The sequence below is a fragment of the Canis lupus genome, chromosome 36 (genome assembly GCF_048164855.1).
Source record: "Canis lupus baileyi chromosome 36, mCanLup2.hap1, whole genome shotgun sequence".
Lineage (NCBI taxonomy): Eukaryota > Metazoa > Chordata > Mammalia > Carnivora > Canidae > Canis > Canis lupus.
Window position 1 is genome coordinate 15,749,928 of NC_132873.1, and position 18,722 is coordinate 15,768,649.

An 18,722-nucleotide genomic window follows, 5' to 3' on the forward strand; every position below is an offset into this window, starting at 1 on the left:
GCGCTAAACCGTTGAGCCACCTGGGGGGCCCTAATACATGGTTTTGAACTAGTACTTATGCAGAAAACTTCTAAACTCTAACAAAAGTGTGACATCAGCCAAGGCATTAATTAAATCTTAGTAAGAAATTTACCAATTCTTGTGTATATGTTTGTGATTATTTTCAATTTGTAAACCTGATCCAGAGTTGCTATCAGAAAATTGACCACCTCTGCTCTCAAACATGATACCTACATTTGATATTTTTTTTCTTTTAAAGATTTCATTTATATATTCATAAGAAACACACAGAGAGAGGCAGAGACATAGGCAGAGCGAGAAGCAGGCTCCCTGCGGGGAGCCAGATGTGGGACCTGATCCCAGGACCCCGGGATCATGACCTGAGCCACACAGGTGCCCCTACATTTGATGTCTAAATGGTTTGTCGTCTCCAGCTGAAAAATTTGTTTTTGGAACAAATTTCTTGAGCTTTTTTTTTAAAATTCAATACCTCTTGCTAACTAGGTGACATGAGTAAGAGAATTTTCCAGAAGATCTATCAAACAACTATTGCATTGATCTACTTCAAGACCAGAAAGATGTCAGGCAGGCAACAACCTACATATCAGAGGCATCTGTATTAAACATCTCCTCAAATGCCTGGCAGTTTTTGAAACACTCTGGTGAGCTGCTGGTTATAGTGTTGGTAAACACTATTGAACTGGGGCGCAGGGGTAACACGGTCCGCCTCTTGATTTCAGCTCAGGTCATGATCTCAGGGCTGTGAGATCTGGCCCCAAGGCAGACTCTGTGCTGGGGGTAGAGCCTGCTTAAGATTCTTTTTCTCCTCTTCCCTCTGTCCCTCTCCCCTAAAATAAAGACTACTGAACCTCTTCTTTATCTGCCTCAGATGTAAATGTTTCAGACATAAAAATACAATAAAATAGAGGAGGAAATTGAAACAACAAATAAAGTTAAAGCCATGGTGATATGCTAATAGATTCATGCTCCGTCTCTCTGGCCATTTTTGAAAAGTCATACTTACAAATATGACTCACCTCATTTCTAAATCACCATAGTTCAACCATTTTCTGTCCAGAACCATGATCTCAGTAGATTGCTGACACCACACTTCTCCCTTTTCCTAAAATGGTTTCCAGAACAAGAGTTAGGTAGCCCCATAACACATCCTATAGAATAGCCTCTCTCATGCTGAATAGGGAAGCAGAGGCATTCTTAGGCTCTCATAAAATCTAGATGGTGGAGAAGAGTATTATGAGGGGTTAGGACTGTTCTGTTAGGGGTGCGTCCAGGCTTTAATTTTCCTCTGATGGGAAAAAAATCTTGTTTCAAAAGCAAGACGTCAACAATATTTTTAGCCATCAGTCACATTTTGTGCAAGGAACTCAGTTTTAGATATCGATCACTTTTTGCGCAAGGAATTCAAAATTTATCTTTCTCTTTTACTATAATAAAAATAAATATACACAAAGTGTTCCAACCAAACTAATTTCAGAGCTATTTAACCTTCAGAATAAGGTTTTGCCAAACAAAGAGATGATCTATGTTATAGCCAAACAAAGAGAAAGTCAGCCAAACAAAGAGATGATCTATGTTATAAAATATTTGTAATAGTCCACTAATATAAGTGATATGTGAAATGTGGATATATGAATTGCTTGCCTTTCCGGGTAACTAACTGGAAATTGTACAAACTTTGATAGTCAAAGGACTTCTTCCAGGGACATTCATCTGTAATTCATTCATCTGTAAAAAGCAAAAGGCTTTTTATTTTATATGGACAGCTACCCTACTCGGTACATATATATCCTGAGAACAAAGCCAAAATGGACTGAATTGACTACATTTTTCCTCCTTTCATCTGAGTGTTTGGTCTCATATAAATATTTGAGTACAAGGCCTTCTCAGAGTTTTTTTAACTTTAATAAAGAAAAATTTATTACTTCTTTTGTAGCCATAGCTAATGAAATGTGCCCCCAGGCAATACACCACCAGGAAAGGAGAGGTTATACAACTTTCTGAGAACTCAATGAGATACAGAACCATTTTGATTACCTGTAACCATGACTCTCTACTTGGATTGCCTTCTTTTATTTCTTTTGTTCAAATCACATTTCTCAAAATGCCTGATAAAATGTCTTAAGCATCTTACCTCTCCGTTGTGCGGTACTTAGAATGTAATTGGGAGACTCAAGAACAATTACCAACTTTGTTGCGATCCACCTTATACCACTTGTCTGCACTTAAATCATTGTGGCCCAGGAGTAATACTTTTCTGTGGAGAGCCACCATGGTGTTATTAATAAAAACTACTCTGCGGATAAATCAATATTTGGCTTCTAATAAGTAAAGGAGTGTCATTCTCATCTCTTGTTCCTGGAATGCCAAATGTTCATAATTTCAGTTTTGGGCTAAAGAAAGTGTAATTACAGTTATAGTAATGGAAATAAAAGGATTTTTTAAAATCCCTTCTTTTGCTACACAGAGATACTGTCAAAGGCGTCTTCAAGTTTGGACATCTCAGTTTTCCTAAAAAAAAAAATTAAAATATATCCTAGTGAAGCTCCCAGGGCTTGGGGAAGTGGAATGTTGCCCTTTATGGAAAGCCATTATTGATTTCATATTGGTTGGAATCATGGCGACAGCAGGAAGACTGGATTCACCCTTTTTTGCTAAGTTCTGTCCTTGGGATCAAGAGAATTCAGTTCCACTGCCAATTAATATCATTGGCACTAGTACATAGTGCCAATCTCATGGAAGTAATCTTCTTCTGCTACATTTATTTTCTCCTAGTCTCATCAGCTGTTTGTCTCCCTCACTCTCTCTCCCTTTCTGTGGTACCTCTTCAAGAATTTGCCTCTAGTTTTATGGCTTAAAATATGACATCTAAAGATGGTTCTCCAGTAAATATTTCCATCCTAACCCCTCCAACATGTTCTATATCTTCATTTCAATAACATTCTGGACATCTTCACCTAATTTCTGTCAGGCCCCTCAAATCCAATAGATCCACAATGGGATACATCTTTGACCCCTAAATCAGGATTTCCTCCAGGCTGTCCACATCATCCCAACTACTAGGTATCAGACCTGGCCTCTGTCTTTTTTACCTTTCACCTCTTGCTTCCCACAAGCAGATGCCCACTTCTGTTGATCCTGCCTGTGTGATCTGTCCCTTCCACTCCTGTTTGCCTTGCCAGAGCCCTATTTCAATTCCTCATTATCCTGGATCTGTGGTATGGGCCTAGCATCCTAACCTAAGGTTGGATACCACCTCCTGGAGCTCTTACCCACCATCCATCTTATATCCTACTGCCAGACAGCTTCCGTTAGTCTGATCCTCAGAAACTGCTTTCAACTGCCTGAAGAATCAAGTCCACACACTACAGCTCAGAATCTATAAATTTAAAACCCAAGGCTACAGGTCATTCCTCATTCCCTTGCTTTCTTTATACTCTATGCTCTGATGAAGCCAAGCTGTTTGGTGAATGTTCCAGATGAGGTTCCCTGGGACACAGACTCTGAGGCAGAGAACAGGGACAAGCTGTTTACTAGGGAGGGAAGGAAGTAAGATTGGGCAGAAGAGATGAGTTTCCTTGCAGGGAAATAGAGGAGGAGGTTTTGGAGCTGGTCTGGCCCTGAGAGCTGTCCTGAGTTGGAACCTGAGGACTGGGCCTTGATAATCCCACATTGATCCACCACTGGATGCGGCCCATTTCAACAAGGGCAATTTTCTTCAGTAGAGGCAAACCCCAAAAGGGCCAACAACTGATGCCCATCTTCTGGTGGCACTCCCAGCAGACAAAGGAATACATCCTTTCTACTCCCCTCATTCCTCAAAGTAGATCCAAGCAGTGCATCATGTACCCACCCAGGGATTCCCATCCACCCTCACAATTGATTCCCCATGGTCACTTTCCTATAAGCTCCACGGCAAACTGCTTGCTGTCTTTCCCTGTTCCTCTCTAACCTGTTTCTTTAGTAATAATATGCCCCACCTGTTACATTCTCTAATCTCCTTTGCAACTAGGTGTGACTATGTGACTAAGTTCTAACCAGTGCTGATGATAAAAAGTGATATATGCAACTACCAGTTTGGTATCCAGAGGAACTGGCAGTCCTTCCACATCTCCGTCTTGATTCCTGCTTCCTGGAAGGTGGGCAGGGTGGTGGACCCTGCACAGAGAATTTGTCCCATGGAGCAGAAGCTGTGTACTAAGGATTTCACAGCAGGAAGATAGATGATATGTGGAGTTCCCATACCAGCTGTGGACTGTTCATGGAAGAAAAAATTAAAACTTCCATCTTTTTTAAACCACTGGTATTTTGGCCTTTGTTATTTTTCTAAAGATTTTATTTATTATTCACAAGAGACACTGAGAGAGAGGCAGAGACACAGGCAGAGGGTGACGCAGGCTCCCGTAGGGACCCAGATGCTAGACTTCATCACAGGACTCTGGGATCACGCCCTGAGCAGAGGGCAGATGCTCAACCACTGAGCCACCCAGGCGTTCCTGATCTTCTTTATTTTAACTGACGTTATACATCCTCTCTAACTCAAGCTGTAACACTTTCCTCCCCATTTCCATATGTCCATAGTGCACCAATTGTTCCGATACCACTTCAAATGTTACCTTACCCTGAGATGTTTGTTGACCTCCTTCCTTCACCTCTGTGACAGGAAGTAGCATTTTCCTCTGCTGATCTTCCATAGTTTAGCTGTATTTCCTTTACTTAGTGTGACACTTTCATCATAAATGGTCATTCTTTCCTTATTTCTCAGCGCCTCTACTAAACTGTGACATCCTGCAGAGCAACATCTGAGTCTCATAATTCCTGATCCACCATATTAGCCAAAGTTCTTTTATTAGTAGATGTTCATATTACTCGTTGACTCAATGGAGTTATTTTTCATAGAGGATTGAATGTGGCATTCCTGTAATCTCACTCACCAGGTTTGTAGCAGAAAATTGTTTTACTCATCACAGGTAACAGAAAAATCCCCTTTCTTCTTCCACTCAATGCCTTACACATACTTGAAATTGGTTTACATATTCCCCCTTAGGTGCTGTGCCAGAGGAATAAATTTTCAGGCTTTTCCTTCAGTCCTGTGGCTATCCCATCTCTCTCCCATTCTCATTTTAACAAAAAGCCAACATTTACATTTAGAAAGGGAACATTTTACCAAACATGTTCTCTGAATTGGGACACTCCCTGTCCCCCAGTGGTGGCAGTGAGGAACACAAAGGTAGGCAGCAAGGGATTCTCTCTAAGGATCTACTGTTAACACCCTCCCGCTCATTTTCTTGTGTTATAAGTGCTATATTCTAATCTCTCCTGGGTTCAAAAAAAAGATCCAGAACTGGACTGCCTGTGTCCTGAGTCTGGCCCTGCCACTAATTAGAATGGTGATCTTAAGGAAGGGGTTAAATTGCTTCAACGTTGAGGGGTTTTTTAAACTATAAAATGGGGATAGATGAGGGGCAATAAAATGATGTGTCAGACCACAGACTCTAAAGCTTAAAGAGCCTAGGGTTTCATTCCAGATCCATCACTAACTGGAACGCCCATCTTTGTGCATACCTAGAAAGCAGTGGAAGGACCGGGAAAGACTTCATGAGGAAAGTAATATTTGGGGTGGCACCAAGGGGTGCATAGGAATTTGACTGGGGCTGTAGCAGGAAGGAGAAGTCTTTCCAGCAGAAGAAGCAGGCTGAGCCAAGTCCAAGAGGTTAGAAAGTACTACTTTGCCCTAATAATGTGACTTTCTCATCCTTTTCTGGAGCCATGAGAACACAGAACATGGTACACAGTGCATGCGCACATGCGCACATGAGCAGGAGAACGAAAGAGAGATCCTCAGAGAGACCCACTTGTTGCCTATCTTTGTGGACTGATTCTGTAGTGGTGAGAGCAAACAAAAGAAAGATTGAAGAAATCAACAAAAATATTGATGGGGGTTATATCTTGCTGATTAGATTACAGTTATTTTAATTTTCTCTAAATTTTTGTTTTCCAATTTTTCTGCCCAATAGACATGTAGATTTTCATAATGACTCAAACAAATTTAAGTTTTTCCTTCCTGCTGAATTTTTCAGCTTCTGAATGTCTTTACTCAAAAATCTTTTTCTTATTTCTCTGGATTTGGAAAATTACATAGAACCTCTGGATTAGCTGGGTTGGCTGATTCACCCTCATATCCAATTGGTTTTGAAGAGTCAAAGACTGAAAGACTGTCTTAAGATTTGTATGGCTCTAGTCAGGTACTTCTGGTTGCTGGGTAGCAGACATCCATAATCGATCGACCACTGCACTCTCTCTAACAGATGGCACACGTGGCTTAGGATCCAGGCAGCCACAAAGCTGCCTTAGCAAGCACTGAGACAAAGCCTCATGGACCACTGAGTAATGAGCATTGAAGCAAAGCCTATTTGCCAATGCATTAGCAGTTCTTGCTCACAAAACCAGCACATCTGAATAAGCCTAGCACACAAAACACCACCCAAAGGAAGCGCCTTTGAGCAGGCTCCTTTCAGGTGGCTGTGCCTCATCCACACAAAACAACAGGAAGTCAATGTTGTAAATGCAACTCATGTGAGCACCTGCCTGACTCTTCACTTGGGAACCCGCATCCCTGACTGGGAGCAAGGCCCGTCTGTGTCCTCACTGGAGCTATTAATTTCAGGGGGCCACACATGAAAATGTCTTACTAATGTATACATTACATACATTATGAAGTTACATACTAGGGGCCAAGAGTTCTGTCTGCCCCACCTTGACCCACTTGTTTTTTTTTTTTTTAAGATTATTTATTTATTTATTCATAGAGATGCAGAGAGAGAGAGAGGCAGAGACACAGGCAGAGGGAGAAGCAGGCTACATGCAGGGAGCCCGACATGGGACTCGATCCAGGGTCTCCAGGATCACACCCTGGGCTGAAGGCGGCGCTAAACCGCTGCGCCACCGGGGCTGCCCCCACTTGTTGTTTTTAAAATATGAATTAGCTACACCATTAAAAAAATAGGAAATTTTGTATACAAATCTGGATTTCTGGTTCCTCTGGAAAAATAAATGGAAAGGGCAATAAAGGAACCAATTTTCCACCTAAGGACAATTGGCTGGAGCTGAGCTCCAGCTGTGTGGCTGGAGCCACACAATTGGCTGGTTGTGTGCTGTCCCACCCAGCTCAGTTTCCCCTCCCCTCTTGTCTCCTATACTACACTGTTCTGCTCATTTTGGTAATGTGCCATCCTTGTTTTATAGCCATTTCACCTACACAGGAAAACCTATTTCATACAGTCATTCGCTATCTCTATGAGATTTACAAAGGCCCCATAATGCTGTGTCTGTTGCTGCAGACTAGAGGCATCTCTGGTATTATTCCGAACTCAAGTTACCTCTTTGTGTCTTCATCTTGAAGCCTGGGCCTGAAGAAGCAAGGAGCTCTGCTGCAAGCTCATTTACCCCCTGAAGACAGGAAGCTATTTAAAGCTCCAAAGAGATCTGAAGAACCCTTGAAATACTCCTGATCGGTCAGGATGAAGATTTTTTGTTTTGTTTTGTTTTGTTTTGCGTTGCTTTGTTTTGCCTTGTTTTTGTAGGACCAATCGATTTACTCAGCTAATTTGGCTTTCAATGATCATCACAGTCAGATAAATGTTTTCATAAGGGTGGACTCTGTGGGGTCACAAGTGCAGTCTTTACAGCCACACCAGGGCAAGTGTGTGTGTACCAATCAGCTGCCAAAGGAGCATGGGCAGATCCCAGCAGGACAACTATTTTCAGGTAATGAGGGATCATGGCATTTGCTTTCTCTCCAGAAGTCATGTCCGTGGCCAAGAACTTGTTCTAGTCAAGAGGCCAGACCTGCTAACAGGTTTCAGAAAAGCTCAAGGGATGGTAACTTTCTCCAAGGCATAAAAGACAGATCAGCATCAACTTTAGTAGACTGGAAGTGCAATTCCACTTGGAAAATGATTTTGACCTTTCATTAATTGAAGGACTTACTAAATGATGCTTAAAAAGCATTTACTTTTCTCAGAGTTAGGAGTCTCTCATGTTCTGTCTCCCTTTCTGATATTTCTCACTCATTTTTGACTCCTAAATCTGGGAAATGAACTAGGGGTGGTAGAAAGAGAGGTGGGTGTGGGGTGGGGGTGACTGGGTGACGGGCACTGAGGGGGGCACTTGATGGGATGAGCACTGGGTGTTATTCTATATGTTGGCAAATTGAACACCAATAAAAAATAAATTTATTTTTTTAAAAAAGCGTTTACTTTACCTACCCCCTCACTCCCGACTGAAATTAGCCAGGGATCTTTATGGGAAGAAAATACTAGACGTTCATAGGTCAGGTCAAAAAGCCCTCGTTGTCATTACTGACAGCCCCAAACACTTAAGACTGAGCCAGGATGGACACATCAGTGGAAAAGTATTTAAGGAACACAAGGTTCTGGTGGAGGGTCTTATAATCATAATCCCCACACAATCTAAAAGAGTTCAGATATCTGAAAGTTAGATACAACATTACAGGCTGTTCATCTTCAAAGTATTTATGAGTGTACTTTGACCAACCCAGATGAGTCCTGGGTAACAGCAGTTAGTTATCGCGGCATTAGGTCCAATGGCACAGCTTTTTTTCTCAACTGCCCCCTTCCCTGTGGAGCTCTTTCTGATCTCCAGGAGAGCAGAAGTCTCCCTCTTCTCTTCCTCTAAAGTATGGAATACTTATGTCTGCGAGAGCACTTATCACATTGCATTTACATGTTGTATCTTATTTCCAAGATCAAGAGCTCATCGCTGTGTCCCTGAGACCTGGCACAACAGGGTAGGGTTTTTATAGCTCAAGTGTTTGTGAAAGGTAGAAGGAAAAGAAGGAAGGAGAGAGGAGAAAGAATGGAAGGAAACATGGATACTCCACATTCCTTAACCAAAGGTCTGAGCAGCTCTTCCTGGGTCTTGGCACATTGCTTCCTGTGCCTTGAGACTGCTTCCCACTTTATTAGACTAATGTAGTCTTGTCATCTCTCGAGATGGTTCAAAACTCACTTCTTTTGGGAAGCCTTCCTGTATCTCTCTCCCACCTACCCCCCATCACTTATCTCTCCCATTCATGATGTTGGCTGTCACATTTATTGGGTGTATCTCTCTGATAAATTGTGAGCAACTTTAGATCAAGAATTTCATTTTGTTCAACTTCCACAAGGAGCTCCTTGTATAGAGGCTTAATAAATATTCGTTGAATGAGTAAATTGATAAACAGAAGTCCCTTGCACATTAACCTAAGGGATGCCTATCTTAAATTTCAAAAGTGACTTAAGAATTCCATTGTGAGGGGCACCTGGGTGGCTCAGTTGGTTAAGCATCTGCCTTCTGCTCAGGTCATGATCCCGGGGTCCTGGGATGGAGCCTCATGTTGTTGGGCTCTTCGCTCATGTTGTCTGCTTCTCCCTCTCCTTCTGCCTGCCCCTCCCCCCCTGCTCATGCTCTCTCAAATAAATAAAACCTTAAAAAAAATTCCATTGTGAGCACATGGATTTTCTACTTAATTATTCATATCAAAGTTTTAACTCAAGGGCTGCTGTTGTGTGTCTAGGGACTTTCTGGCTTCAGACCACCTTTCTCAATCAGTAACCAAGGTAGCATGGATGGAACCCATCTCAATATCAACCTCAAAAATGGAATGACTTAAAGGAAACATATTAAAAGGGAAACATAAAAAAATCAGGTAATTCATTTTAAACTTAAATGAATCAAACTTAAATCAAACTTAAATGATACTCTACATGCTTTCTGGTTTAAAGTATGATATTTGTGTTATTTTAAAATATTTCTATATTCCTTTCATTAAGTGAAATGACATAGAAACAAATGAGTTATGGTGAACAGACATAAAATTTCCATGAGATGATTCAACTTGGGTAGAAGAGGTTCTTGGAGGGGGATCTTAAGGAAGAGGATTGAGAGGCTAAGCCGCTGATGGCTGGAAAAATAAAGTTGAGGCTATGCGAGGCAGGCTGAAGTTTCAGTCACACTATTAAGTTTGAACCTCATTCTATAGGTGACGAGGAACCCCTGCAAACTTTTCACAGAGGAAGGATGTGCTCAGATCAGCCTCTCTCCCTGTCAGTGTGGCAGATGTATGTGAGTTATCTGTGTCTGCTGAGGCCAAACCAAGGATGGAGGACACAGACCAAAAGATATTTGTAGAGAAGGAATATTATTTGGTGACCAATTCCATGTGAGGTGTGACAAAATACCTTCCTTTGAATGTTTTCAATAAAACCAAATACTTCTATTTTCTTTAGAGCTTGATTGCAAATTCGGTACCAGGTCAAAAGTGTGGATATTATTACTAGCCATCCCCTTTAGATTCAGGAGAGAGATACTAAAGAAAAAAGAATTGATAATGATATGATCCTAAGGTGGATTCCCCCCACCCCGATTTATAAGAATACATTCAATAAATTCAATGAAACTGAATTCTAATCAGGAATATGTTTATCATTCATCAGAGATTTTATTTTGTTCCATTGACTGCTTAAATTTTCAGTGAGCCTTTGATTGAGAAGCCCGTGCTAAAACTCTTGAAATCAGGCACATGGCCATTTAATCAACAACACAAGATAACACAAAAAAGGGGGCCTGAGAAAAATGATCAAAGTTTAAAGTGACAACATTCTATGTTAACAAAGATTTTATACACACTTGACGCATACAGTGCATACAATGACTACTGAATCTCCATTCCTAGGCAGCCAACGAGATTATGAATGAATTTATTAACTTCAAACAAAACTTCAGGTTGTACACTTAAAAAATTACAAACCATTTGAAGATGAAAATTAACAGTGGAAGCAACAATGACTGTAAAATATGATGGGATGACTTTAAAGAAAGGTTCAAGTATTGTTTGTAAAGTTCTTCGGACACTAGAGTCTTTGAAAAGTTTGTGCATTTCCCATCTTTGCATAGTAAAAACAAAAATGAAAACAAAAAAAAAACATACTACTTGGTAAAACTCCACGGCTCTATGTGATTCATGTTTCATAACATGCACCTATGTGTACTGCTCATTTAGCTAATAGGAGTAGCACTAATTCAGTGGGCTCATGCAGTGTCCCAGGTGAGCAATGAAGTTAGCGCACACCTCCTCATCCAGGTGTCGTTAATTAATGCAGCAAAGAATAGCGGATGAAATGGGAACTCGTCATCACTTAACGCTAACTCTTGTTGGGTAACATTAGGACGGTGATACGCTTGTATGAGCTCAAATTAATAAAAAGGACTATTCTCACCACGAAAATCAGCAAATGAATGGCATGTGCAAGAGAAAATACAGCAAAGAGTTCGAAACGACATAACCCAATACCACCAACAATAATTATAATCCATTGTTTACGGTTGGTATGGTTGCATTACCTTTCTTTCCTATTCATACACACATGGCTTAAAGCTTGTGTATTTTACATATACACACAGATAATTTAACATTGGAACATAGGTCTGGTTACCTATGAAACTGCCAGTGTAACAAAAAGTTACACTGACATTTGCCATTATGTACATATTTGGGGACCACTGTGGTCTGATTTAAAACGTAACATCGCACACTTACAATGTTGTTTGTGAAATGCTCAAAAGTTAATAATAGAGATTTAACTTGTTTTGTAACCATCATGGTTTTGTTTTTGTTAAGTCACCGTGGTGCCTCTGGAAGAGCAGTGAAATGTATATGGTGTACTCAGTAACAGCTTGGAATCCCCTAGTGAGTAGGATCCAGCAACAAGGACATAAACAATACAGTGATAGGAAGAGATGCCAAGTAATCTGAGTTTCCTTTGGGTTGAAAGAACCATCACCACTAGGCGAAGGGATACAACCTGTGTCTTATGGAGCCAAGAATAAGGCTGATAAACCCTGTAGATAGCCCTGTTTTTCCAATATAAAGATACAGCTAGTTCTGGAGAAAGACTGCAGACCTGGGTAGCACCTAGTACTCAGAAAGCAGTAACAAGATTAAGAGGTTAGGTTATGATCTACTGGGGCATAGCGAAATTGAGGTTTCTGCTCTATGATTGTGATACTTCCATGATTAAATACACCTGGAAATAACCTCACGGTTTTAAGCAGTACAGTTTTAGCACATAATCCTTTCCAAAATCAAAGCAAAAATTGTGAGACTGGTGTCATGACTCTTGCTGAAAAGGGACCTAAAGCTAAATCTAGCAACTCAGTTGATGGTCATGAGGTGAACAGCAGGATTGCGTGTCCTGTTCCTGAAAAGAGGATGTTGGAGAAGTGTGGGCTTTCTGGGGGCCTTCGGGAAAGCTCCTCTCTATAAATGGGTGCTCACTGAAGGACTCACGTACTAGGTTCTACATTCAAAACCAAGTCAGGACCAAATTTATTAATGTATATACTTAACACTTGAATGGAAGCTATCTTGATCATAAATGGAAGAAGAAATCGATGCCAGTGAAGGAAACTCGAAGGGACTTGGGAACCCAGATTACATCTGCACATCTGCCTGAAGGCAAGAGAAGATCATGATTTTGTGAACAGTAGAATCCCATCACAATCTAGAACATTCCACACACCACACTGTGGGACCAACGAGATTTGTTGGAAACACAACACACAGACTTAAAGCCTACGAAGGCAACACTCGCAAGAAGGCAACTGCTGCCTCGGTGTCCATTACCGGTTTGCCAGTGGGGTTCTACCAAATGTATTTTGAGGCAGGAAGATGAAACATGAACGAAATGTTGACAATAATAGATACAAATAAAATGGAAAGCTTAACTTTTTCCCCAAGTTTTTAACATTTAAAAGTTATTTTTTTTTTTAATTTAAGGCTTTAAGTTTATCCTCCTTTCACATTGAAGACAGGGAAAGAAAACTGTCAAAACCAAAAACCAAAATCATGAGCTTGGCACTTCTGTGATTAATTCGAGAGGGTGTCTACTTTCTTACATTATATACATACATTTATAATAACATCAAAAAATTTTTAGACTTGTTAGTACATATATTTGCATTTACATAATTTTTGTGTTTTTAATATGGGTTATTTAGTTGTTTGTATCCCACCAGGCCCACCCCCACCCCCCCACTTTTGCTTATTTTTGGTTTTAAGCATTTCATTCAGGTATTTCCTTTTTAAATTGCACCTGTTTTGTGTCCAAACTCCCTGCATCTGTGGCTACATCTGTCTTTTTTAAGCAAGCCCCCAAATCACTGAACAACATGTTACCAGAGAAGAGAGAGAGAGAGAAAAAACAGCAAAAAGAACCCAAAAGATGGGGAGCAAACAATAAACTCAAATCTACAGATAACCTTTACAAGAAAAATATTTCAGTACAGACAAGTGAAAATGATGTGTCAAAATCTCTTATTTCCATATTTACATTTATAAAAGAACTATACAATAGCATCATTGTTCAAATTCCAGTTCCCATTTCCAAAGGATGCTTGGTCCAGGAAAACACACAATGGGAAAGTGACTCAAGGAGAGCAGGGGTCCGTGGAGTCTCTCGTGGCCCGGTCTAGACTCGGGGGTGAGGGCCAGGCAGCCTCCATGTGTTCACCGCTCATCCTCACCTTAGGAATTCAGTTGCAAGTTTTGCTGCAGATTGGCTTGCTAGCTGCTTGTTGTATATATGCCATGCAGATTTTACCCTTTCGAAAATTAGATCTTCATGCCACTGGAGTGTGTCATTGGTAGGAAAAGAAAAAAAAAATCATGCCAAATCATTTAGAAGATATTAAGTGCCAGCAGGCTGAGGAAAGAAAAAAAATCATTTGCTATTTTTTAATGGTTCTTTTATTGCACTTCATTTTTTGTTATTGTTCCTTCTTCCTTTAGTTAGAAAAAAAAAAGATTCTGAAATAGTTCTTTTATAATATTGTCTTTTATCCCCTTTTATTGACAGGTGGTGAGAGGGGTTCTTTGAAATTATTTCCCAGAAGGACAGTTTCCTTTTAGCCCATCCCCATCCCCCAACTTCAGCTCTGTGGTCATTATGACCCAGTGGTCTTGGTTACAGACTCAACACTTCCGGCAACAGTGCTGTGAGTATGTCACACCCAGGATCCAACAGCACGAGGCACCGCTCACCCAGTGCCGCGGAGTCAGATGGGGCCTTGCTGAGTGGGGTCGAACCTCCTCTTCTTGACATTTCTTCCAGAGATGCAGGCAGGGAGGGAAAAATCCACAATATTAATCAGATCGCGAGGAGAGGAGGGTGATGATAATGACAACAACGCTAGTTCCAGAGCAAAGTAATCAACTCACACAGAGGCAGACTTCCCAAAATAACTGGCAACACAGAACAGCTCATGCTTTTGAATGTCTTTACAACATCTCCACTAGAGTACATCCATTTGTAAGACCAAAAGGAGCTTCGAGTTGCTCATTTTAAATCACTGGAAGCCTCCGCAGCCCAATTTGTCTCTTATTTCAGCAGTAAATGATACGGCTAATTTTAACCAGATGAACATGACAGGAAGGGCTCTTCCTACATTCTGGAGGGCTATTAGGGGAACTACGCAAAACTCTGAAGGGCTCCTTGCTGCTTCCTTCCAGGACTTGAGAATTCTGTATCAGTCAGTCGGCCTTTGCCAAGAGGGCAAAGAGCCTTGTTCTACTCAGTTATCTTGCTGCCTTGGGTGTGTGAGCTCTTACCTCACCATGGAACAAGCATTCTTCATATCCAAGCAGTTGAAAACCAGAGTGCACAGTAAGACAGTACACTCAAAGGAGAATGGACACAGGCTCGGGTTAGTTAAGCAAATGCAGCAGTAAGCTTAGTGGAAATAAGCCAGTTAAAATGCCTTGCTCGCAGTGTCCAGTCTCCTAAAAAGTGGGTCCTATGTTTAAAAAGAGGAAAGGAAAGAACCAGCAAGACACTACAAGGCAACAACACAAGGTGGTTGCAACCTCCCCATGGTCTGGCTTCATGTGGGGCATCAAGCAGGGGGGGCTCATGCATTGAGTCTGCGCACTGGGCGGGTGCAACGCTGCTGGCCACCGAGGCGTCATGCAAGACTGGAGCACCAGTTGTCCCCGAGATCCCGCTCTCCCCTGCCCGCTCAGGGCCAGCTCAATATCCTTTCAGGCCTCCGTGCCAAAAAATTCCAGCGTGTTCCTCTCCCCACCATGTAAGTCAAAATAAACACAATATTGAAGCTCAAAATACGCATAAAGGCATCCCGCCAAGTTCTCATTTGTCCCTAGGTGACCACTTTGATACTCCCTTTTTTGAAATAACAAATTAAAAAAAATATTTAAAGAAAATCTCCCTTTCCTCTTAAAGGTTTTCATGAAAATGTCTTCATTAATATGCCTAAGCCTGTGGTTTGCCGACCTGGCAGGTAATCCACTGCCACAAACACTACAGCAACAGAGCTGCTTCCTTTTTCCCCCATTCCCTGTCACCTCCGACAATCCTCTTTTGAGTCAGCTATTCTTGAAAGTGGGCATTGCTGCTGCTCCGAGACCAAAAGGGACATGCCCCATAATGCAAGTGGCTCAGAGTTCCTTTGCTTGGGAACACAGGACCTGTGCCTGCTTCCCACACTCACAGCCCTTAGAGGTAGATTTAGAAGGAACAACTCTACCCATGAGTCAGGTGGGGAAAAACGAAGACTGCCTGACCCAGCCAAATGACTCTGAAGGACCAGGGGCTCCAACCAACTTAGCTATCTGTTGCTGGAATTGAAGACAAATGGGAAGCTAATGTCCCCTCAATTAAAACGAATATAAAGATCAAGCCAGCTAACGCTGGGCATGTAAATGACAACCTTGCTCACATCTAAATTCCCTTATTCAAATTCAGCGGATGGCAGATCAACAGCCATGTCCAAGGTCTTAACTGCAATCCAGTTCATTTTTAAATGGAGATAGGAATTTCCATTTCAGCCTGGCATCCAGTCAACCTCCAGGGTCCAAAAGTTTGTGCTCCTTTTAAAAATCAGTGTTTGAAGTTTAGATTGCATTATTTTAAGGAGGATATAGTCTACAGGGTGAATGGGTTCCCAGGTCAGACCAGGAGGACACATCACCCTGTAGAATCATGTATTTCTACGGGAAAATGGACTCCAAATACCAACAGGGCACAATCTTTCCCCCACAGATGTTCCAGCAGGAGGAAGGCAGGGGCCTGTGATGAGGACAGAGAGGGACCCTCCTATGGCAGGCTGACTGCGACAGCTCTCTCACGTATAAATTGCAAAACTACTATGGTGAGTTCTGAGAACCCACCATCTATCGAGAATTCCCTATGTGGAAAAAGTCTTTTCGTTCCATTTCAGTGTGAAAGCACAACCGTCACAGGTAGATGTTTGCTGCCTTCCTTCCACAAGCGTTTCATCTGAACTCCCTCTGCTCACTAGGAATGGGAAGGCAATGAACTTTGTCATCATAACGTGTAAGGTATTTCTGGATCATTATTTGATATTAGCTAATCCATAAATCCTCCATTGACCCAGTTTTCATCAATCTTTATGATGTCTGAAAACCTATACTCTTGTCTACAATATATATTACATACATGTACATCTATACAAAGTTAAAATAAAGTTTTTCCGGTTAACAGCAGCCATCTCTAGTTTGTAAAGCCTTTAGTCTTTTCAAGGGTATGTATTCATCGATTGCTATTACCTTCACATCCTTCCACAGTGAGTCATCATGACCCACCAAGAACCCTTCACTCAATCCCTCCTAGGGAACCTTCCTAGGCCACCTGTGACTGCATTCATTTCCCCAGAGGTCTGAGTCAGGGTCTTCCTGCTAGGAAGACCAGCCTGCTAGGTCTGAGTGAAAAAGTGCCTAACCCAGGAATTGCAGGATTTAAGGAAATTAGGCTCCTTGTTCCCCACTGGGGTATGGTCATGGAATTCAGATAAGCAGGAACCTGGTTTTCCTCCCAGAAAGACTAGCTAAAATTGATTCGATTTCCTAACTCTACAAAATCAAAAACAAAAGACATTTGCTCTTTTGAGAAAATATAATTAGCAATATTAAATTCCTTACAAATTTCATCCAACTTGACACTCAAAAATCCAATCTTCCTGTGATAAACCCAGATATGATCCTTTACATATCATTTATGCGAGTACCTTTTGTTTTATCTTTTCTTTGGTTTGTCCTATGAAATGGAACACAGGCCAAACAAAATAGCTTACAATCAAAAGCGGCCTCAATAAGAATCTGTACCCCCAGTAACTTCTCATAGAGAGGAAATCACGGTTACTATACAGACTTATCAAAGTAACACTTTTAATGTCCAGAGCAGCTCTTCCAGGCCAGTATGACCACTACTGGCACGAAATTACATTGAGACAGCAAGTGATAGGAAGTGGGACGTGGTGATAGGGCTCTAGAGTCCGAAGCACGGTAATATGGTTAGAAGAGCTCAAGACTCACCCTCAAATCTAGTCAACAATCTATATCACTGTTACCTTCAAGTTTTTTTCCTATTATCACCTAGAATTTCTCTTTCTGACCACCATCACTCGTGGTGTTCACATACTTCATATGCACGTCATAACTGTATTGCTCATATCTAATGCCTGTATTCAAATTTAGGTAATGTCAGATCAAAAGCCATGTCCAAGGTGGTAACAGAAATTCTGTTCACTTTTAAATGGAACCATGAAATCCTCTTTCCATATATTTGTTACCTTTTCTAAGATTTAGAGGAGATGCTACTAAAATGGCCCTTCATCTACTTGATTTTTCTAATGTCTAAGCAACAGCCCTAAACATCGAATCAAGTAGTATTACTATTCAAAACTGAACAGAGGTTAATGAGTCTTCATGAGTCAACCAGGACCAAGGTTTGCAACACTCTGCAGCACAGTCCACAGCTTTACTGTATGTGTGTGGGTGATGGAGAGGAAAAGGAACATGGGGGCGGTGGGCATGTAAGTAGATGCAGATACGGGGGAAACGCTAGACAAATTGATGTGCCAAGAACCTACCTTCATTTTTCACAGGATTTCTCAGAGAAAAGTACTAACACTCCAAAGACTGGGAATCCATAAACCAACTACTTCTGAGGTATGGAATTAATTGAAGTTACCACACACTACCTCACATATCAGAATATGTGAAAGAAAATAACCTGCCAAGTAGCATTTTTTCTCTTTTCAGGAGTTTTACAACGAAGCTATGGAAGTCTTGTTTGCATGAAGCAAAGCTTGCAGACTATTATTCTGCTAGAAAGATGTCATCTACACTTACGTTGTTTTTTTAAATCACAGTTATCTTGAAAAAATTTCATTATCATTTATTCGCACAAAGGTGCACACTTTCACACATGCATGCACACTCACATAGATTCATGCTTTTTACCACCTATTTCAGAGGAAATATGGCTTAAGAAATAAACTATAGAGAACGGCAGATGTTGTCAGGGGTCAGAGCATAGCTGTTTTCTTATCTATACTTGAACAGGTCATGTACGGTTGACACTTCTTCCACATTTAAATTGCTCACGGTGTCCCACCTCAAGAAATGTGACTTTAGGAAAAAGCGATTCTTCCCTGGAGCATTAATATGTTTCCTTTATTTTTTTTTTAAATAATGTTTCCTTTAGCCTGAAAGTTCAGTTACCCTCAAATTACTCAGGCAACTTTGCTACTGGCTTTGCTTTTCGCATCTAGTAAAACACAATTTCAGGAAGGATTTCCAATAAAAGTATTTAAAGCAATCTCTT

General features: G+C 41.1%; 1 protein-coding gene across 3 annotated transcripts in view; it reads right to left on the bottom strand.

The window, feature by feature from the left end:
- Nucleotides 1–10,495: 10,495 nt before the first annotated feature.
- The window catches only part of ADAM23 (ADAM metallopeptidase domain 23), a 166,902-nt gene continuing 158,675 nt past the window's right edge, over nt 10,496–18,722 (bottom strand). For all 3 annotated transcript variants that reach the window (XM_072813171.1, XM_072813169.1, XM_072813170.1), the window contains one exon: nt 10,496–14,182. In XM_072813171.1, coding sequence (XP_072669272.1) covers nt 14,043–14,182 — 140 coding nt within the window. In that variant the 3' untranslated portion in view covers nt 10,496–14,042. The remainder of the gene's footprint in view (nt 14,183–18,722) is intronic.